At 36.7% G+C, this 21,986-nt stretch overlaps 1 protein-coding gene across 3 annotated transcripts in view; it reads left to right on the top strand.

The window, feature by feature from the left end:
* Gpbp1 (GC-rich promoter binding protein 1) overlaps positions 1–21,986 on the top strand; it is a 77,437-nt gene that overhangs the window by 50,584 nt on the left and 4,867 nt on the right. For all 3 annotated transcript variants that reach the window (XM_036207050.1, XM_036207048.1, XM_036207049.1), the window contains 5 exons: positions 5,314–5,498; positions 6,865–7,005; positions 8,320–8,487; positions 9,751–9,938; positions 13,123–13,225. In XM_036207050.1, coding sequence (XP_036062943.1) covers positions 5,314–5,498; positions 6,865–7,005; positions 8,320–8,487; positions 9,751–9,938; positions 13,123–13,225 — 785 coding nt within the window. The remainder of the gene's footprint in view (positions 1–5,313; positions 5,499–6,864; positions 7,006–8,319; positions 8,488–9,750; positions 9,939–13,122; positions 13,226–21,986) is intronic.

The following is a 21,986-nucleotide window of genomic DNA, read 5'->3' as shown; positions in this document are numbered from 1 at the left end:
ACTGGCTCTGTGTTTCTTATTTAACAATCAGGATACATCTACAATTGGCACAAGAGACATTGAGGTTGCTTATCATAGGAGTTGTTTATATTTGCAAAGCCCTTCCTTCCCATCTCCCCCCATCCACCTTAAGGCAGGGTCTTTTTTCTTTTCTTTTTTAAAGATTTATTTTATTATATCATCCTGTGTGAGGTAATCCAAACCCAGAAGGACAAACATGGTATGTACTCACTCATTAGTGGATTCTAGATATAAAGCAAAGAACAATCAGACTGCAACCCACAGAACCAGGGAGGCTATATATAGCATAGGGGACCTTAGGATGACTGTGGCTTATAATTAAGTTTTGGTTTTATTCAATTACTGGGCAAGCCTCAATGAAACATTTCACTATTAGGATAAGAATTTATACTGTATCAAGATGATAGTAGAAAAATAAATTAATTTAAAAGAAGATTTATTTTGTTAATGTATATAGTATTCTGCTTGCAGATCAGAAGAGGGTGCCAGATCTCATTACAGATAGTTGTGAGTCACCATGTGGTTGCTGGGAATTGAACTCAGGACCTCTGGAAGAGCAGTCAGTGTTCTTAACCACTGAGCCATCTCTCTAGCCCGAGGCAAGGTCTTAATGATCGTGAATTCTGACCTTCCTGCCTGTATTTGCCATTACAAGTGGCTTGTAAAGTATCTTTAAACCTGTCCTGTATATGAATAAAGCAGGAGACCTCATAAAGGAAAGGCACTGTGTCTGTTGATAATACTAATGTAAAATTAACAGTGGTAACTTATTTGATTAAAATATCTGTAGATCAAAACACATTTTTAAAATAAGAACATTCAAACAAGCAAAATACAGTGTCTTTTTTTTTTTTTTTTTGGTTTTTTGAGACAGGATTTCTCTGTGTATGTAGTCTTGCGCCTTTCCTGGAACTCATTCTGTAGACCAGGCTGGCCTCAAACTCACAGAGATCCACTTGGCTCTGCCTCCCGGAGTGCTGGGATTAAAGGCGTGCGCCACCACCGCCCGGCTGTCTATGCTTTTTTAGAAATGATTTTTAGCAGATTGTTTTTCTCTGTCAAAATAAGTGTTCACGATAGGAAATTGGTTAACTGAAAACTATAATGAAAGACAGAAAAGGAGATTGAATCAGTGAATTGAGGTGTTCAAGCTCTGTAGCCAGGTTGTTCTCAAATGTTCAATATTCCTGTCTCAGCTACCTGTGTCCTTTTTATTATTTGTAGCAATATTCTAATTTTTCTCTGAAAAGCCAGTTTTCACCCTACCAGTGATTTTGATTTATGAAATTTAAAAGCTAATTCTTGCATTGGTAGGTAGAAGGGAGGACACACGTGACAAGACAACAATAAAAGTCACTTGCTCTAAGATATTTAGGAGGCTAGGAGGAAATAATATGAACATTTAAAACATTTAGCTTTAGAGTTCTTGAATGGAGTTCATTAACAGTTGACAAAGATCTGAGATAGTATGTCATTCTAAAAACATATACTTACAAAGATGTATAAGAATTGAGAAATAATCTAAAGAGACAAATAATCAAACAGTGTAAAGTGAATGTAAGTTAAGTGTACAGATTAGTTTGCCTGTCACTTATATTACTTATAGGTCATTTTTGCAATAAGAGCACCCCTCTCTCTCTGGGACTGTTTGACATGGGGTCTTACTTTGTAGCCCAGGTTTGGTCCAAACTTGGCTACCAAGGCCAGAAGAGAATGTTGGGTTTCTTGCTTTGTCATTTTTTGTTAATTATTATTTAACATTATTTGTTGGAGATGGGTTATCTCACTCAACCTGGCAGTCAGTAAGAACTAGTGGTCCTCCTACTCTGCTCCCCACAGTGATGGGATCACAGGTACACGTGGGGCCACACCAGCTTTCACGTAGGTGTTAGGGATTTCAGCTTTGGTCTTTATGATTGCACAGTGAATACTCCGACCCCCTGAGCCATCTTTCCAATCCCTAAGAAAACTTGCTTCAAAAATGGTATTTGTTTATTATTTTGTAGTTGTGTATTTACAAATGGCAGTGGCATGTGTTTAGGGATCAGAGGACAACTTGTGGAAGTCATTTCTCTTTCCAACATGTTGATCCTTGGGGATTGAACTCAGTTTGTCAGGTGTGCTGACAAGTGTCCTTACCTGCTGAGCTATCTCACTGGCCTCAAAATTTCCTTAACTGTGCAACTTCTGTATCGTTTATTCAGAATAGCTTTATAGGATATAGATGTCTTTACATGTTTCTCTTATAATTTTTTCTTTTCTTCTCTTACATGTTAATGTTAAGTTCTAGGAAAAGTGTAGTTTTTGAGTTATTACTGTGTTGAAAATAGCATACGCCTTTTCTGTATATTTTGTATAAGTTAAATATCAAAAATTTGTAGTAATTATGAGAGAAGACTGCATCTTAATAAGTGAAAGACCAACTTCTATAAAGCTGTACAATAAATAAGGTTAGAGCTACTTGGAAGTTAGTATTAGAGTTTGACAAGCATGTACAAATCCTATTTTCCTGCATCATGATACTTTAAATGCTCAGAGCATAACACAATATTTGCTTTTTTTCCTTCTAATTCCCTATCGTCTTTCTTCTGGTACTTTTGTGATCTCTTTTGCTGCTTATTCTTCTGAGAGTGATTTCTTAGGCTTCACCTTTCTTCTTTATAGGGCATTCCATCATTCTTTGCACTGAGGACCTCATTGAAGAAACAGCCAGAATATTTCTTGCTTCAAGGAATCCAATTTTAGGAAAGGTGACATTTGTAGTCAGAATCAACTTGAAGCTCAAAGAAACAAACAACTTATCAATCTACTTTCTGTCTTCTCTGCCTCCTCCTCTCCTGTTCTTATTCCACACCCCCTTTTCCATTTAGGGGTCTGAGAATGTAATGCAGGCTGATGTGGACCTTCTCAAATCCTTGTTTCTACTTTTAAAAATCATTGATTAATATATTAAATTGTGTTTCTTCCTGTCTTCAGCCTGTGTCAAACCCATTTTCTTGGTGTTTAAACACATAGACTAGGTTGTGACTTTTGCTTGGAAAAATTCTTTCCTTCTTCTGCCATATCTTGCTATTTTCATTTTACGTCATTGCTTCTGAGAGTCCATGGGTCAGACTAAATCATTCTCAGCTGTTGTATTTCCCTGTGCACATTCTAAACTGAAACATCCCTTCATGTCTCCATCTAGCATTGTGTATAGGAGTGTATCCGTCCTGCTGACACCCATTACAGGAACTTCTTCCTAGACAGCGTTTCTTTGTGTAACAGTCCTAGCTGCCCTCAACTCTGTAGACCAGCCTGGCCTTGAACACAGAAGTCCGCCTGCGTCTGCCTCCCAAGTGCTGGGATTAAAGGCGTGTGCCACCACCACCCAGCCCATTACAGTAATTTAACATAGAAGAATCGATGAGGGAAGGAAGATGAACTTAGTTGCTTAGCCATATTGAAATCATTAGTCATATTTAATTGTGGTATACTGTTTCAAAGCCTGATGTCTGCGATGATACCTTTAAAATTACCTTTTGTATTTTGTAAACATCAGTTATGCCTCAGATTCCTTGCTGTTATTTAAAGGCTAAGATAATTGTCTTATATTTAATTTTAACTCCTCCTCCCCTTTGAAAATCTGAATCCTAACCACTGGACTATCAGGGATTCTCCTCCCCCTGTTTGGAGATGAGATCATACTATGTTCCTGAAGACGTTTTTGGTCCTCCTAGGCACAAGCAATCTCCCATCTCCTTTTTTTAAGTGCTAGACACTATAGGTGCCATCATGACTGTCTTTAAGGAACTTTTTTGTTAGGAGGAATCGAGCAGGGTCTCAGTTTTAGCACAAGCAGGCCTCATACTCCTTATCCTCTTGCCTTGGCTGCCATATCCTTGGGTTTTTATTAATTTTTATTATATTTTCATTATAAACCACTAACAGTAGAATGGTGTCCTTCATTGTTCTCTAGTTGAGATCTTCATCCCTATGTTTGGTTTCCTTGACTTCATTGTATAATAAAATCTTCAGTAAAATTATACATTGATGACATACTATGTTCTTATGTGCTTGAAGTTTCTTTCTTTTCTTTTTTTAAAAGCCTTTTAGATACCAATACATTGGATATTTTCCCTAGTAATTCAACATATATTTAAATTTTGGTATGGTAACCCTGTTTTCATTTTGTCCTAAGTTCTCATTCTTTATCTGTCAGTATGGCAGTAGATAGTAAATCAGTTTTATCTTGGAGAGTTTGAAGTACTCATAGTGTGTCATCCCGTCACCCCCATCCCCAAGGCACGGTTTCTCTGTGTAGTTTTGGTGCCTGTCCTGGATTTCGCTAGCCCAGGCTAGCCTCAAATTCACAGAGATCCGCCTGGCTCTGCCTCCCAGGTGCTGGGATTAAAAGCGTGCGCCACCACCGCAGCCGCCACCACCACCTGGCTGATAGTTTTGTTAAGCTGATCTAGTAGTTTAGAGCCAGGCCATCAGCACAAGTATCTATCCATCTTACCAGTTAATAAAGTATGCCATTAATATCCTGAGCTAATTTAAATTTAGAAATTTTCAGAGATTTTGATCTGAGTTAGCTATTGTAAAATTTCTAATTATGAAACTGTTGCTTTCAGAATTTTTTGTAAGGCATGAAGGATATACTTTATTGTGACAATATAGATATGTGTAATACCTGTTTGATTATACTTACAAACTGATTAAATTCCAGCGAAAAATTAATATTTCCATCAAACACAGTAGTCTTAAAACGTCTTCATTTAGCAGTTATTCCCAGTACTGACTTCAGAAAAGTGACTTCACATGATGCCTTAAGTTACATTAATATGGACTGTAAATATTTGAATGAAAGATAATTTTTATTTTTAACTAATAGTTGGATCTAATAGACATTTAGAAGTATTGGGATTGTGGGTCCTCACTCACTGATTATAAATTTGTTAGTATAATGAAAGGATTGGAAAAAAATAGGAAATTTTGACTTTAAGACTGGCTTAAGGGAAACTAGAACTGTCATATTAAAATAAAAACTTTTTAGTTTTTTTAAATAAGTGAAGAATGTATAGATATAATTCTTGTTTTCCAATTACATCTTAGCCTGTGGTCTTCTGTATTAGTAGGCATTGCTCAAACTCTTATGTTTCATAAGGTTATGTTGACTTTACTCACTTAGATTATTTTGCCCCAAACCAGCTGATACTATTTTTTAAAATGCAGTTAAGGTTTCGATGGGATCATTTATCCTAAAATTTGATATTGTATATAACACATGCTTGTGCTTTATTTATGCAGAATATCCCCCGAATCCTAAATCTAGAGCTCCAAGAATGCTGGTCATTAAGAAAGGTAATACAAAAGACTTACAGCTCTCTGGATTCCCAGTAGCAGGAAACCTTCCGTCACAGCCAGTTAAGAATGGAACTGGTCCGAGTGTTTATAAAGGCCTAGTCCCCAAACCTGCTGTTCCACCTACAAAAGTAAGTCCTGTGTTTAAGCCAAATTTGTTACAGATAGATGTCCCATTTGTGAAGTGGCACTCCAAACTCAGTTATTCTCTGAACCTTGACCAGTTGCTGTTTTTTTGTAGTAGTCTCCATCTGGTATAAGAAGAAGCTTCGTATACATATAAACTATTTTACTTTAGGAGCAGAGAAAATTAAATTTTTATAATTTCTGCTCTACTGGATGCACTAGGATTTATTTGCTTGGTACATGTATTATTATACTGTTTACTTGGTCCTCAGTTTTAAGTTTTTGAAATGCTCATGAGTTTTATTATAAGACAAAAAAAATCTCTTAACTCTTAAAAATTTTTAAAATAAGAGTGTGATTTCGAGCTGGAGAGATGGCTCAGAAGTTAAGATCATTAGCTGCTCTTCCAGAGGTTCTCAGTTCAATTCCCAGCAACCACATGGTGGCTCACAACCATCTGTAATGAGATCTGGTGCCCTCTTCTGGACTGTATTCATATATGCTGTATATATAATAAATAAATAAATCTTAAAAAATTTACTTTAAAAAAAGTGATTTCGATTTAAAAAATTACTGTATTAGTTTAAAAATCACATTATTTTGTGTGTAGGTGTGTGTGTGTGTGTGTGTGTGTGTGTGTGTGTGTGTGTGTGTGTGTGCGCGTGCGCGCGCGCGCTACAATGCACAGGTGAAGGTTAGAGAAAAACTTAAAATTTTTGAGACAAGGTCTCTATGAAACTCTGGCTGGCTTAGACTCATTGTGTAGAGCAACCTGGCCTCAAATTTACAGAGATCCACTTGTTTCTTCCTCCAGAGTGCTGGGATTAAAAGCATGTGCCAGCACACCCGAGTTCCCTTTACTATTTTAAATCACGTGTGTGAGTATGTGTGTGTGTGTGTGTGGCTATGTGCAGGGACCTGAAGAGGTCAGAGTTGTTTCAGGTGATTGTGAGCCACCTAACTTTGGTGTTGGGAGCTGAACTTGGATTGTCTGCAAGAGCTGCTGAGCCATCTCTCAGCCCCAAATTTAGATGTTTTTATTGCATATTAAACCTCTGTTTTATTTGTAGAAAAAGATAGAGCCATATGTTGGGGTTCATACCTGTAATCCTAGCACTGAAGGGCCTGATAATGAGGATAGTGACTTCTAGGCTAGCTCCTGGGCTGAGTAGATAGATATTGTTTCTATAAAACAACAACAGAACCCGGTAATAAAATAGAAGTCATGAAGGCCAAAGAAGCGTGGAGAGGTGGCGAAAGTAGTGTGAGAGAACTCTTGTGAGCCAGATGTGGTCATTATTTAGTGTGCTCACTTTTCCCTGTTTTCAGGAGTTTGTTTTGGTAACTATTGATTCTGGTGTGTTTTTTTAGCCTACACAATGGAAAAGCCAAACTAAAGAAAACAAAGTTGGGACTTCTTTTCCTCATGAATCTACATATGGTGTTGGAAACTTTAATACTTTCAAGTCTACCGCTAAGAGTATTAGTCCATCAACAAATTCAGTGAAAGAGGTAGGTCACTGAACATTGCTTGAGAAATGTAATCCCCCTTCCCACCCTAAGACAGGGTTTTACTTGGGTAGCCTTGGCTGTTCTGGAACTCACCCCTGCCTCTGCCTTCCAAGTACTGGGATTAAAGGTGTGTGTCACCAACCCCTGGCTGAGGAATGTACTATATTTAAAAGTAAAGACCAGGGTATTATTGTGTGGCCCAGGTTAGTCTGGAGCCTCTTTTCATAAATGACCATTCTTCCTTAGCTTCCTGACATAGGTTGTGCTGTGATGCCCACTTGCTAAATCCTGATAGTTTAACAATTTATTAAATGCATAGACTTATTAAAGATGAGGTGCTTTAATTTTTTTTTAGTGAATTTAGTTCAGACACGTTAAAATAATTGTAGTTTATTTGATGCTTGTGGGATTTTTCACTGTAGAATTAAATCTTGGCTATGAAGGAAAGGAGAATTTGTACAGTTTTGTTCTGGGCATAATGGACATTTTATTAGTAGTAACAGTAAATTAAGAGAAGAGGAAAGAAAAGTATATGTGAGTATGTGGTTCCCCAAGTCGTTTTATTTTGTAAAATCAGTAGGGAGTTTCTTGACTAATCTAGGATTAAAGATACCTCTGCCGTTGGACTAAAAGTTGTTTTAGGTTCCATATTGGAATATCAAAACCATGTATAATTTATGTCCTCATCTGTAGAATTTTCACGTTAAAATGGGACCAGTGTTTCTAAACTGGTTTATTGTTCTTTAATTCTAATACACACTTCAGTGTCAACAATTAAGCCTTGTGATTTATTTTTGTGGACTAAAAAGTTGCTATTACACAGTTCTAACGTTCAGATTATGTTTATTTTCTACTGCTTAAACATCAAGAGAAAAAAAAATGAAAAGTCACTATTTTTCCCCCTCTTCCTCTCACAGAAATCTCTGGGGAAATCCAATGCAACGATATCCTATTGCATAAATGATTATGAAATCTTATTGGAGGTGTTTCAGAACCCTAGCACTCTGTAGCATGTCCAGAAAAATTGCTTTTTATGTGCTGTGTAAATATTTAAAGTCAATAAATTCCTGATTTTGTGTATTTAAGTTTTATGTTTTGTTTTAAGTTCTGTTTGTTATCTGACCTTTATTACACCTGAAATAAGAAAGTTCTTAAGCTAACCCATTTAGATAACAGTTTACTGTGATCTATACTTTGAAATCAGTTTCACCTTATAAAATAAGTGTATGATGAAAAGCTATGATAATTGTGAACTTTATTTTTACATTGATTATCTAGTTACATGTTTACTAGTATTTTTGAATTTCCCATTAGTGTAATCGTTCAAATTCTTCCTCGCCTGTTGACAAACTTAATCAGCAGCCTCGTTTAACTAAACTGACACGAATGCGCAGTGATAAGAAGAGCGAGTTTTTGAAAGCATTGAAAAGGGACAGAGTAGAAGAGGAACATGAAGATGAAAGCCATGCTGGCTCAGAGAAGGTAATTGAAATTGTAGTGATTCTTGATTTGACATGAATGTACTTTTAAACTAGGTGGGTAAATATTTAGAACCTTGATAAGCTCCAATTAAAACTTGATCTTTGATTTTCCTCCTGCTAAGCCCATGCCAGCAGGTTCCTGTCTTCTTTGTGGGAATATTTGAGGGTCTTATATAGTCCAGACTGATCTTTAACTCTGTATAGTTGAGGATAACCTTGAACTTCTTATTCTCCTGCCCCCACCTCTGAAAAGCTGGGCACCAACACACCTGCTTTGGGCAGAAGTATTTGTGATGGTACCTAACATTGATGTTAGAGTCCAGGTCGGCTCTGTACATTGTTTCAGATGTGCTTGACTTCGTTGTCACTGCTGTTCTGTGTAGTCACTGAATTCCTTAGCCGGATTAGAAATGAGCTCTGCTTTCTTAGCTTGATTCAGTTTTGAGGAGCTCTAGCAGGAAATGGAAAAGGCAGCTAGTGAGATCAGAGCCTCTAATCCCCTGGTTCCCTTTCTGTGTGCATCTTCAACAGGCTGGTTCCTTGACTCCCCCTCATTGATGATCTCTGTGGTGTCTTCCCCTTTTTCTTCATACCTATTGGTGGCAGCAGCTTTATAGATACTTAACCAATCTGGCCTCCATCCTTAGGAGTGCTCTTCTATACACACAGTTGTAAATAAGCCTTCAATAAACCTATTTTGAAATTGTAGTAAAAAATTTCATCTCCCCATAAAGAAAGCTAGCTAGCTTTTTTTCTGAAACTTCTCATTTTGTATTTTTCATTTTCTATGCAAAAATACATGGATTTAGTTGTTTTATCTTTTTTGGGGGGGGGGACACACGGATGGACAGACAGGGTCTTAAGTAAGTAGTCTAGGCTGACATGTAATTGTTGATCCTTTGCCTCCCAGTCAGATGCTGAAATTACAGGTGTGCAAGACCATGCCTGGACACAAATCTATCCTTTTTTAAAAAGGTGGTACATGCCTATAATTCTCTGTAGACTGGAGCAGGAGGATTGATGCAATACTGTGTCCAGCAGGGACTACATAACAAGTACCAGCTGGATAATTATTCCTTTTTCTTTTCTTTCATCTTTATCTTTTTGGTCTTAGGTATTTTTTTTTTTGTGAGAATACCTTTGAAATTTAATGATGAATAATTTAGATTTATGTATTTTTCATGAAATTCTAGATAGATTCTTTTGTTGTCAGTAACTGTTCTTTAGAACTCACTCTTTATTTTTTAAACTCCCTAAAATTCAGGATGACGACTCATTTAATTTGCATAACAGCAATAGTACTCACCAAGAAAGAGATATAAACAGAAACTTTGATGAAAATGAAATTCCACAAGAGAACGGCAATGCTTCAGTGATTTCTCAACAGATCATTCGTTCTTCAACCTTTCCACAAACTGATGTTCTTTCCAGTTCACTTGAGGCAGAACACAGGTTAGTAATTATTTCTACTTTTTAGTCAACATTGTCTCTGTTCAAGATTTTATCAAGTTGAAGTGATTGATAGCTTATTTTTGTGATGCTGGGTACTGGATCTAGGTTCTCACTTGTTACTATACATGTGCTATAATCTTAATCCTATATTTATTTTTCTTTTTTTCCTTTTTGGAGCTGAGGATTGAACCCAGGGCCTTGCGCTTGCTAGGCAAGTGCTCTACCACTAAACTAAATCCCCAACCCCTTTTTTTTTCCTTTTTTAATACTGGATCTTACCATATAACCTTGGCCAGCCTGGAATTTAGTATGTAGGCCAGGCTGGCCTTAAACTATGCCTGGCACTGCCTTTTGAGTGCTGGGATTAAAGGTGTGTGCTACCACACCTAACCCTAACTTGTTTGCTTTTTAACATGTTTATTAAAAATAAGGTTGACTGTCTTCTAAATGGGCAGATGATTTTTATTGCATTTACAGTTGTGTTTCCCTTGTAGTTTAATCATTTCACCCTGACATATATAATCACTGATCTGTTTTCTATATGGAGTTGATTTAGGATTTCATGCTGGGTTTGATTAAGCCTATTTTCATTCCTGTTTTAGAGTATGCCAGTACTTTGTTCTTTTTTTTTTTTTTTTTTTTTTTTTTTATTGCTCAGTAGTATATTGTATGGTTGCATGACTTTATATTCATTTTAAAGATTCATTTTATGTGTTTATTGTTTGCTTACATTTATGTCTGTACCACCACATGTATACCTGGTACCTACGGAGGCCAGAAGAGGGCATCAGATACCCTGGAATTGGAATTACAGATGGTTTGTGAGCTGCCATGTAGATACTAGGAATCGAGCCCTGGTTTTCTGAAAGAGTAGCTAGTAGTCTCAACTGCTTAACATCTTTCTTTTCCCCCACTTCTTAAGTATTACAAATAATGCCTTTATAGGCATTCATGTATAAGGTGGTTTTTGTTGTTGTTGTTTTGTTTTGTTTTTGTGAACATTAAGAAAACGTTTCTTTAGGGATGCTTACCTTATAGGGCTTCTGCCTAATCAATGAGATAGATTATATGTAGAGAAATGAAAATAATGACTGGTACAGGGTGAGGTATATTAACTATATTCATAGGAAGATATTGATGGGAGATTGAAAATGAGAATCTATGTAAATGCTATTAATAGCAGAATTTCACATCCTGTATAATACTGGGTAGGAATTTATAAAAACTAAGCACATCCAATTATATTAATGTGGAACAGTCTCTACATGGGTGCAAGTTACATGTTAGTAATACTGTATTGGGTATTATCCCAGTATGTAAAGGGAAAATGAAAAGTGCCCATTTGAATTAATGAAAACTTATATTTGTATGAACATATATGCACATATAGAAATGAATGTATATAGGCAGTTTCTTTTTAAAAGATTATATGTACTTGTATTTTTTCATTGACTATTTCTCACAGAGGAGTCAAGACAGATGTTGATTATTCAGTGTCTCAAAGTCAGTAAATTGTGTAGTTAACATTTAAATCTAGGAAATCTAATCCTAGAGCAAATAAATTATGGTCATTCTTAACCTCTTTTTGTTTGTGGGGTGAGTTAGGGATTGAACCTGTCCTGCTAGAAAAGCTTTCAACCACCGAGTCCTACAACTTAAAACCATAAAACATTCTTTAAGCTTACAAAGTGACATTTAGATTTCTTTTAGTTTACTTGTAGACTTCAAGTTTAATTTCTTTATAAAAATGTGATTTCATATGTGAAAAAAGATACCATAGCTTCAGTTTTCACTTAACTTTATTTGCAGTTCATAAGTACATGTAACCTTATAGTGGATGCATTTACCAGTAATGAACAATAGTTTCTAGAGATAATTCCCTTTTGTTTTGTATTAAATAATCATGTATTAAATAATCCAGCTGGAGAGTTAAGAATACTTGTTCCCTTCGCCATTTCTTTTAGTGTTGTTGATTGAACACAGGGCATCACAAATGTCTTTCAGTTTTTATAAATAAAAGAAAGATAAATGGTCGTAGCAAAAGCACGGAGTTCTGTTATATTAGTTCTTGAGCTTCAGATTAGGTGATGTTGAAAGATTAGGGTAAGGAGAAATGCCAAGTGTAAGGGCAGCCATCTATGTTACAGTCAAGACAGTGTATCAGAAAAGCCAGTGGATGGAAATCAAAGAAATAATTAATGCTGACTCCACTGTATTGGTTTTGAGGCAATAGTTCAGTGTGGAACATACTAATTCTGCAGGCAGAATACTAAAATTCTTTTTCTTTGCTGTGAGGTAAGCAAATTCTTGTACTTAAGTGACACTAACATGCTACTCATATTTAATGAGTAGCATGTTAAGTACTATTCAGATCTCTTGAGTACTAACATATTCTTTGAGATTTCGAAAAAAATGCATGAAATTGATAACACCATGATATGTAATAGATACAAGTTGAAAGATGTGCAAATAGAAATAACAAATATTTAAGGAGTACAATTAAATACCAATTAATTAAGATAAGTGTCTTTAAAAAACACAGAAACTTCAAAGCTTTATGTGCAGCATGCTTGTCTAACAAGTCAAATGGTTAGTTCTCTGCTAGTCTTTTCTTAGCTCTGTTTTTCCTAAAAATGGAAGTGTAAAGTGTTATTTTTCATTATATAGTTCTATGTTGATAACTTTGAAAAATCATTTTTCTGTTATTTTCTAACATAATGCCTCTTTTCAGAATGAATTGTGTATTGAGGATAGTGAATATCATACACCCAAGACATTGGTAGAAGAATAAATTGTAAAATGCAAGATAGGGCATGCTTCTGCAGCGAAAACGTAATGAGCAGTTGAGAATATATTGGATTATGATGGCATTGAAAAAGAAAAATGGCTTTATCGCTATTAGTACAAGGGCTTGCCTTTTTTTTTTTTTGGAATCTCCTATTGGAAGTTTCCAGCATAGAGAACCTTGACCTTGAAGATTAAGCAGTCAAGCAATTCATTCTTATTTACTACTAAATACTGTTTCCTTGCTCAGTTACTCATTTTTAAGAAAATAAAGTCTATTTGTATCTTGGGGACTGTGTAGCAGCAGACTGTGAATTGTGTTTTCTTGTATATAGTATTAAGGGAATAGTAGCATTACCCAGGTGAAGCTCTAAATTAAAATTACTTTTCCTCTTTTCAGATTATTAAAGGAGATGGGCTGGCAGGAAGACAGTGAAAATGATGAAACATGTGCTCCCTTAACTGAGGATGAAATGAGAGAATTCCAAGTTATTAGTGAACAGGTAAGGAGACCTAAGCCTTTTAGATTCACTCTTAAAAACAGCCCTTCCTTAAGTAGAACAACCGAATTATGAGTAAACATCATGGTGGTAGGAGCAGCCTAATAGTTAATTATTTGTTTTAGGAATTTACTAGCCGCCGGGCGGTGGTGGCACACGCCTTTAATCCCAGCAGAGGCAGGTGGATCTCTGTGAGTTCGTTTGAGGCCAGCCTGGTCTCCAAAGCGAGTTCCAGGAAAGGCGCAAAGCTACACAGGGAAACCCTGTCTCAAAAAACCAAAAAAAAAAAAAAAAAATCCCTTTGAGACAAATCTGCAGTGATTTACTGTGTGTATAGTGTCTAGGCAAACAAAATACTTAATTTTTTTTTTTTTTTTTTTGTTATCCAGACCTTTAATTTGGTTATTGATTTGACATGAGTGACAAGTTTTAATTAACTTTGCATTTGATCCTTCCCCAAAATAATATTTAATATTCCAAACAATCTTGTTTTAGGTCTGTATACTTTAGTTTGTGAAAGAGTACTGGGAAACATTTGACAGAGCATCAAAAATTTATTTTTCTAAATCTAGTATAGATTAAAAAAATAGTTCTGGTCAAAGTGAATTTAGTATTTTCCTCATTGTAGTTCTAAAATTTGCTTTAAAACATACCATGTAAATTATTAATTTAACTATCATCCCCACCCCTACATTCAGCTCAGTGTCTTAAATGCATTCATGTTTGACAACCATTACCACCCTCCATTTCAACAATTTTTCCTTTTTGTTTTTTTGTTTTTGTTCCCCAAACACTAACCCAGTACCACTAGATGATAACGTTCTGTTCCTCTAGTCTTGGAAACTACTCTTCTGCTTTCTGTCTGTATGAACATGATAGTTTTCCATGCCTCATATCAGTGTAACCATATACTATTTATATTTTTGTGATGGTCTTATTTCTCCTGGCATTTTACCATCAAGGTTTGTATATGTAGCACTTCCTGGGATGAGGCTGAGTAGTATTCCATTATTTGCATGCATTGTATATTATTTATTCATTCATCTGTTAATAGACACTTGGGTTGCTCTTACCTTCTGGCTACTATGAATAATGCTGGTATGAAAATAAGTGTAGAAGTTCTCGATTTCAATTTGTGTGTGTCTACAGTAGAATTGCTACTGAAAAAAAGTTGGCCCCAGGTGATGATAACTCAGCAGGTCAGTGCATTTAACACCAAAGCTGATAACCTGACTTTGACCCTAAAAATTCACATGATATGGTGCTGGGAGGTTGCTCAGCAGTTCAGAAGGAAGAGCATTGGCTGCTCCTGCAGAGGACCTAGGTTCAATTCCCAGCACCCACATGGCAGCTCACAACTGCTTATAACTCCAGTCCTAGAGGTTCCAACACCCTCACACAGACAAACATGCAGGCAAAACACTACATTAAAAACAAATCTTGCACACAGTGAATAAATGTTAAAACAAGACAAAGTTTTGAACATAGTTGAACAGGTGTCCTTGTGGTATGATGGAACAGCCTTTGGGTATATACCCAAGAATGGAATAACTGGTATAGCTGTGAATTAAGCCAATTGTTTTACTTAAATGACCCTAATTCTTCCTCTGTAAAATATGACTAGCATGTTAAACACTATTCAGGGCTCGTGAGTACTAATATATAATCTTTGAGACTTTGAAAAAAAATATATGAAATTGATAACACCTTGATGTGTAATAGATACATGTTGAAAGATTAGCAAATAGAATTAACAGAAATATTTAAGGAGTGCAATTTAAAAAAAAAACCCAACAGTTTATTACAACATATGTGTCCTTAAAAGAAGCAGAAATTTTAAAGTTACTGCTTTATGTATAGTACACTTGCCCAACAAATCAAAATGGTTAGTTCTCTGTCAGTCTTTTCTTAGCTGTCAAAAAGTGGAAGTTTTTTCTTTTAAAAAAAATGGAAAGAAGAATAAACTGTTATTAATCACTTTTAATTGTATGTAGTTTGATTCCTTGTCTTCTGAGAAATTGCTATATTGGTTTCCAAAGTACTTGTACAAGTTTGCACTTATACCAGTAATGGAAGCGTGTTCCTCTTGTTCTCCTTGCTTCTCATCCAGGACAGCATGAACTGTCACTTTTTTTTATGTCTAAGAATACCGAACATTTCATTGTTTCTTGGCCATTTAAGATTCTCTGTTTAGAGAATTGGGTTATTTGGTTTGTTGATGACTAGTTTCTTGAGTTCTTCACATATTTTGAAAATTAGCCCTCTGTCAGATGTGGAGTTGGTGAAGATCTGTTCCCGTTCTGTAGGCTTCTCTTTGGTTGTAGTGTTGGTGTCCTTTGCCTTACAGAAAGAAGCTTTCAGTTTCATGACATCCCATTTATTAATTGTTGTTCTTAGTGCCAGTGCTATTGGTGTTCTGTTTAGGAAGTTGTTTCCTGTGCCAATGTGTTCAAAACTATCCCTCATTTTCTTCTATTGGTTCAGTGTGTTTTGATTTATGTTGAGGTCTTTGATCCACATGGACTTGAGTTTTGTTCAGGGTGATAGATATGGATCTATTTGCATTCTTCTACATGTGGGCATCCAGTTAGACCAGCACCGTTTGTTGAAGATGCTTTCTTTTTCCTTTGGGACTCATTCTGGGTTGCCTTGTCCAACCTTAATACCCCAACTCAATATGCATGTTTGGTTGATGTCCATGGAAGCCCTGCCCTTTGCTGAATAAAAATGGAGGAATGGATAGGGGGTGGGCAAGAAGGAGGAAATGGGGAGATCCTGGGAGGAGAGAAGGGAAGGGAAGCTGTGATTGGCATGCCTCAATCAATCAATCAATCAATCAATCAATCTTTTTAAAACAATGAAAAACTAAAAAACAAATTTTTAGAGGTTACGAGATGACTTAGTGGTTAAAGGTGCTTGATAAAGCCTGATGACCTGAGTTGGAGTCCCAGGACCCACAGGATAGGAGAAAACTGAGCCTATGTATTGTCCTCTATCACATGTGTTTTCCCACATATTCCTTGATGAATATAGGTGGGGTATGGAGATACAGTTCACTGTTAAGGTCTTCTTGCAGAAGACCCATGTTAAGTTCCCAATACTTACCTGGCAGTAACGGGATCCCCAATGTCTCTACATCATTGTTGATACTCGTTATTTTCTGTTTGTACCTTATCTCTTATATAGTATAAGTTGTTAACTCAGTGTTTTTGATTTGCATTTCTCCAGTCATTTGTGTCTTAGTTACTTTTCTATTTCTGTGATAAGACACCATGACTAATGGCATGCATAGAAGGGAGAGTTTATTTGGGACTTAAAGTTTAACAGGGTTAGAGTCCATGATCAGTGTGGGGGGGAACATGGTAGCAGGCTGCACCGAAACTGTAACTCAAAGCTTAAATCCTAAAGTAGGAGGCAGGAGGAGGGGAGGGGAGAGGAATGGAGAAAGAACTGGGCATGATGTAGGCTTTATGTGGGTATTATTCTCATTCCACTGCAGTTAATGAAGTTTGATAATCTTTCCATAGGCTTATTAGCCATTTATATAGCTTCTTTGGGGATAAATGTTTGTTCAAATCCTTTGTGCTTCCTCCTTTCACTACATCCTGGAGATCATATCCAGGGCTAATAACCCATGTTAATGCAAGTGTTATATCACTAAGACATCCCCCCACTCCCTTCCATCCTTGTCCATAAATGCACACACATACTTAAACACACTTTTATTTTTCTCTAATACATTACATCCCAAGCACAGTTTCTCCTCTCTCCACTCCTTCCAATCCCTCCCCCTTTCCTCAGATCAACTTCTCCTATTTCCAGAGAGAGAGAGAGAAAGAGAAACAACGAGAACATAAATGAATGTGCCCTTGCTGGCCTCCCACTGAGCATGGCCTAACAAATAAGACTGGGCACAAACCCTCATCACAGTTGGAGGAAAAGGGTCCCAAGCATAGGCACAAGAGTCAGCACAACAACTCAACGATATATACATGCAGAGACCTATATATTGTTTCTGTGAGCCCCTGTGAGCCTTACTTAGTTGAGTGTGTGCTGCGTACTCACAGTGTCCTCCCCTTCTGTGGGGTTCCCCTGGCTCTAACTAATGTTTGGCTGTGGTTCTTTGCATCTGACACCCCTTTGACAATTGGGATAGCACTGATCTATGAGTACAGCAGAGTATCATTAGGAATTATTCTTTCTTCTTTTCTTTTCTTCTCTCTCTCTCTCTCTCTCTCTCTCTCTCTCTCTTTCTCTCTCTTTCTTTTTTGGTGCCAGTTATGTTTGGTTCTATCCTGGGTCTCTCGCTATAGTGCCTCTGGTTCCTGGCTATCTAGGCAGTGTCAGGCTTGAGCTCCTTCTTGTGACATGGACCTCAAGGTGTACCAGTCAAAAGTTTTGCACCACCATTTCCCCAGCACTTCTTGCAGGCAGGACAGATTATAGGTTTTAAATCTTAGTGTTTAGATTTTTCTGTCTTTAATAGTGTAGAGTAAAGGTCCAACCTCATGTGGATATTAAATTACTTTTTGGGTTAATGTGACCCAGCAGACAAGAGAGAGAAACTTAAGGATCACTTGGAATTTGATCCTCAGGACCCTTTGGAGAGAAGCAAACCAGCTCTTAAGCATTGTTGACCTATGCATGCACTCATACTCTCACTCTAAATGTAATAAAAATTTAAAATAAACAGATAAATAACAAGTGCCCAAGCTAAACATATGTATACACACAGGGGTGTAGATGTATCCGGCTTGTTAAATAAGAAACACAGAACCGATTGCAGAGTTAAAAACCACGAGGTCAGAGCAAAAGCGGAAAACCTTACCCTTCACTGCTTCTGCCGTTCTTCCTCTCCGCAAGAGACCTACTTCTGTGCGTTCTGTCTATTTAAAGACTTTCTGTTCTGTTTTCTCATTGGTTGTAAACCCAGCCACATGACCTCCTTGTCACTGCCTGTTTGTACAGACCTCCAGGTCTTCTATGGTTGGTATTGAGATTAAAGGCGTGTCTGCCATGCTGGCTGTGTCCTTGAACACACAGAGATCCGCCTAGCTCTGCCTCCCAAGTGCTGGGATTAAAGGCGTGCCCCACTACTGCTCAGCTTCTGCTCTGGCTTGCTCTGACCTCAAGGCAACTTTATTGACATACAAATAAAATCACATTTCAATACAAATAAAATATCACTATATTTCCCCTTTTCTATTTTAATAAAAAGAAAAAAGGAAAAAGTTACAACTAATATAAGAAAAACTATATACAAAAGTACAATAACTATATATATACCATATATACAAACAATAAATACCTAAACAATGTCTAGTCCATTTGTATTTGACAAATTCAGAGAAAATAATTCCATTATCTATCCTTTTTTGGTAAGTCCAGAATGTACCTGATTTACTTTTTATCCTAACTTGTATAGCTAACAGAACTGTCTTATAACGTCTTTCAAATTTATATACTTACAGCTCTTAGTGAGTTTTTCTGAAATCCTTAACAAAGATAATTATAACTATAACTAACTATGGGTCTCAGAGACCCAAGAAGGAAATAATACTACCTAAAAAAAAAATAAAGACAAGAAGTGCATGCAAGCAGCTTCCAAAAAAAAAAAATGTGAGTTGACAGAAACAACCAGCTGCCTGGACAGTCACCTGAGGTTTCTCCGCAGTGTTGGGGCATCATCTTCAGCCTACATGCTTATCGTATCTGACAGACTCTTTTGTGAACTAGGATGTATACAAGGTCAACAGTTTGACCTCACATTTGGTGAGAGCAGTCCATGTACCAGAAACACCTGAATTCCATTAGTGTCATGTCACGATTCAGGATTTTAAATTCTGGAAATTATTGATGTCTTTTCAATTCAGCTGTCCATTTTTCTTGGCTGTGTATATGTGGCTTCATCTTGGCATCCTGTTCTTCTCCACATCTCTCTATTAAACGCCAGTCTACTATTGAGAGGGGTGAGCTTAGTTATTCTTCAAGAATAACTGTTTCATCTGCTGTTCCATTGCACATCAGAAGCCATTGGCCCACTCCCTGTTCAGCTGCCTTCGAAGAAAAGGGCACGGTACCTTTTACAGATTGCAAAGGTCACTCACTTCAGGGATGGTGCCATATTGTCCTGGCTTCAGAAGATGCCTTTTGTTAAAGCCACAATCACACTTGTTTTGGCAAGAATTGGTAGTCCTTGGTTTCATGTTCTGTCTGTCCTGTTTGTCAGCAGTTGATTCGAGGATACTTTGTTGTCCAGTGGCTAACTTTTGCCACAATGAAAGTTAGCTCCATATGCAATTTCTTCAATGCCCATATTTTCTCTGAAGTAGATTGGTACTGCCAGGAGCCGTCATGTCTCATAGTCATAGCAAAAAAGAAAAATTATTAAATTATTAAAACATTTTAAATGCCACATTCTGTAGATCTCTGAAGGGTTTGAAGATGACCTGTCTATCTAAAATATATCTGTTTGATCTTGAAAACACACCTAATATGACTATAAGTTTAATTGTAATGTCTAACCACTAATTTTCATTTCTATATATCCTAATAGTTGGTAATACTATAACATTCAAGGATTAGCAAATTGCATTACATTGTCAAATGAACGGTATAAATACAATATCTCGAACAAAATTAGAAATACATGTATGGTATATTCTAACAATCTCAATCTCAATAATAATAATTTGTATACAATATAAAATAATCCAATTGAATGTAAAGTATTTAAAACTAGTAATTGTCTTTTTTTTTTTTAAACAAGCACCTTTTGCCTAGCCCTTTTCCTAACCCTTAGCAACAACTTGTAACCAACCCTCCTAAACAATGAAAACTATCTCAGACCCAATACCCATAAAAAGACCAAAAAACCACCCACCCCACACCACCCCTTTGGGAATGTGGGCGTCGAATTCTTAAAATTGCTTCCTGCTGGGTATGGGCGAAGTTATATTTATTCTGAAAAGAAAAATTTTGGGTTAATTGACAAATCCTAGGAAAGATAACTATATTCTTTGTTATCCATAATGCCAAAGTTCAGGGTTTATCTCAAGTCCTTATTGAAGTAGTCTTTGAAACTGGATCATCTCAGCTAGCCATCTCAGAATTGCTCTAAGCACTTTGTAGTCCAAAGCTGATCTGTAGATGATGTTTGTCAGCTTAGTGATATTATTTTCCACGTGGAATTGTCGTTGTGGGGCCCCATCTTCTTCCTGGAGATTTCAGTTGAAGTTAGGCCTGGCCGTGATTTCCTGCAGAAAACTGAAAAGAGACTCGAACACAAAGACATGTATAGGCAGCTAATCGAAGCCTTTTCTCTAGAATTAATTAGTACTCTATATGACCATTATTATCTTAACAAAGTTTAAAATATATATATATATCTTGTAAATTTTGATATAAAATTCATACTTTAAGAAAAGTTTAAAGAATCAGAATAGAATCAAAGAATTGAGATTAGTAATAGAATAGTCCCTTAATTAATTTGGTTTTTGTCCTGTCCCATGTCAGAAGACAGGGGTTTCTTTCTGGGCTATCCATTTCTTTGGTCTATGTCAGTTTAAGAGTCATTTTCTTTTTGAGACAGAGTCTTTAGCACTGGCCACCCTTCCCTCTGTAGCCAGGTTTCTTAGATATGCTAGACTAAATGGCAGACCATGCCTACCTAGTTGATGCAGTGCTGGGGATTGCTAGGCAGTGCTGGCTAGACAGATTCCACAGCCCTGCATTGCTTTGATTACTGTATTTTTGTGCTAAGTTTTGAGAGTCAGGAAGTATGGCCCTCCAGCTTTGTTCTAAAAGATTGTTTTGTGGTTCCTTTATATATTCCATGTGAAATTAATAGGGAATTTCCTTTTGTCTTTATCTTAAAGTACTTTATACTAATGTATATTAATTGCACAAACTAATAATGGTTTCACTGAGATTTTATAAATGTATGTAGTGAATTTGCTCATAGCCCTCACCCACCCCTTACCCTCTCTTATCTGCCTTTCCCCTTTTTTTACTGAAATAGTGGGTTTTCTTTTTTCCTAAACAAATACCATTGTTATTTCAAATGGGATTGCATTGAATCTGTAAGTCATTTGGGGGTGAGGGGCGAGGGCAGTGTTGTCTTTTGCAAACAGATGATTTTGCTATTTCTTTTTTTAATTCATTAATTAATTTTTCTCTTATCAGCTTGATACAGTATAAATTCTTATCTTAATAGTGAAATGTTTCATTGAGGCTTGCTCAGTAATTGAGTAAATCCAAAACTTATTATATAAGTCACAGTCATCCTAGGGTCCCCCTGCTATATAGCCTCCATGATTCTGTGGGTTGCAGTCTGATTGTTCTTTGCTTTATATCTAGGACCCACTTATGATTGAGTACAGACCATGTTTGTCCTTCTGGGTTTGGGTTACCTCACTCAGGATGATTTTTTTCTAGTTCCATCCATTTGCCTGCAAATGTTTTTCTCTGCTGAGTAGTACTCCATGGTGTATATGTACCACATTTTCTTAAGCTATTCTTCAGTTGATGGGCATCTAGGTTGTTTCCAGGTTCTGGCTATTACAAATAGTGCTGCTATGAACATAGTTGAGCATGTATCTTTGTGGTATGATTGAGCATTCCTTGGGTATATGCCAAAGAGTGGTATGGCTGGGTCTTAAGGTAGTTTGATTCCCAATTTTCTGAGAAACCGCCATACTGATTTCCACAGTGGTTGTACAAGTTTGCATTCCTCAGGTGTAAGGTGGTATCTCAGAGTCTTTTT

This window comes from Onychomys torridus, chromosome 15, assembly GCF_903995425.1.
Source record: "Onychomys torridus chromosome 15, mOncTor1.1, whole genome shotgun sequence".
Taxonomy (NCBI): Eukaryota; Metazoa; Chordata; class Mammalia; order Rodentia; family Cricetidae; genus Onychomys; species Onychomys torridus.
This window is presented reverse-complemented; position numbering and strand designations above follow the sequence as displayed.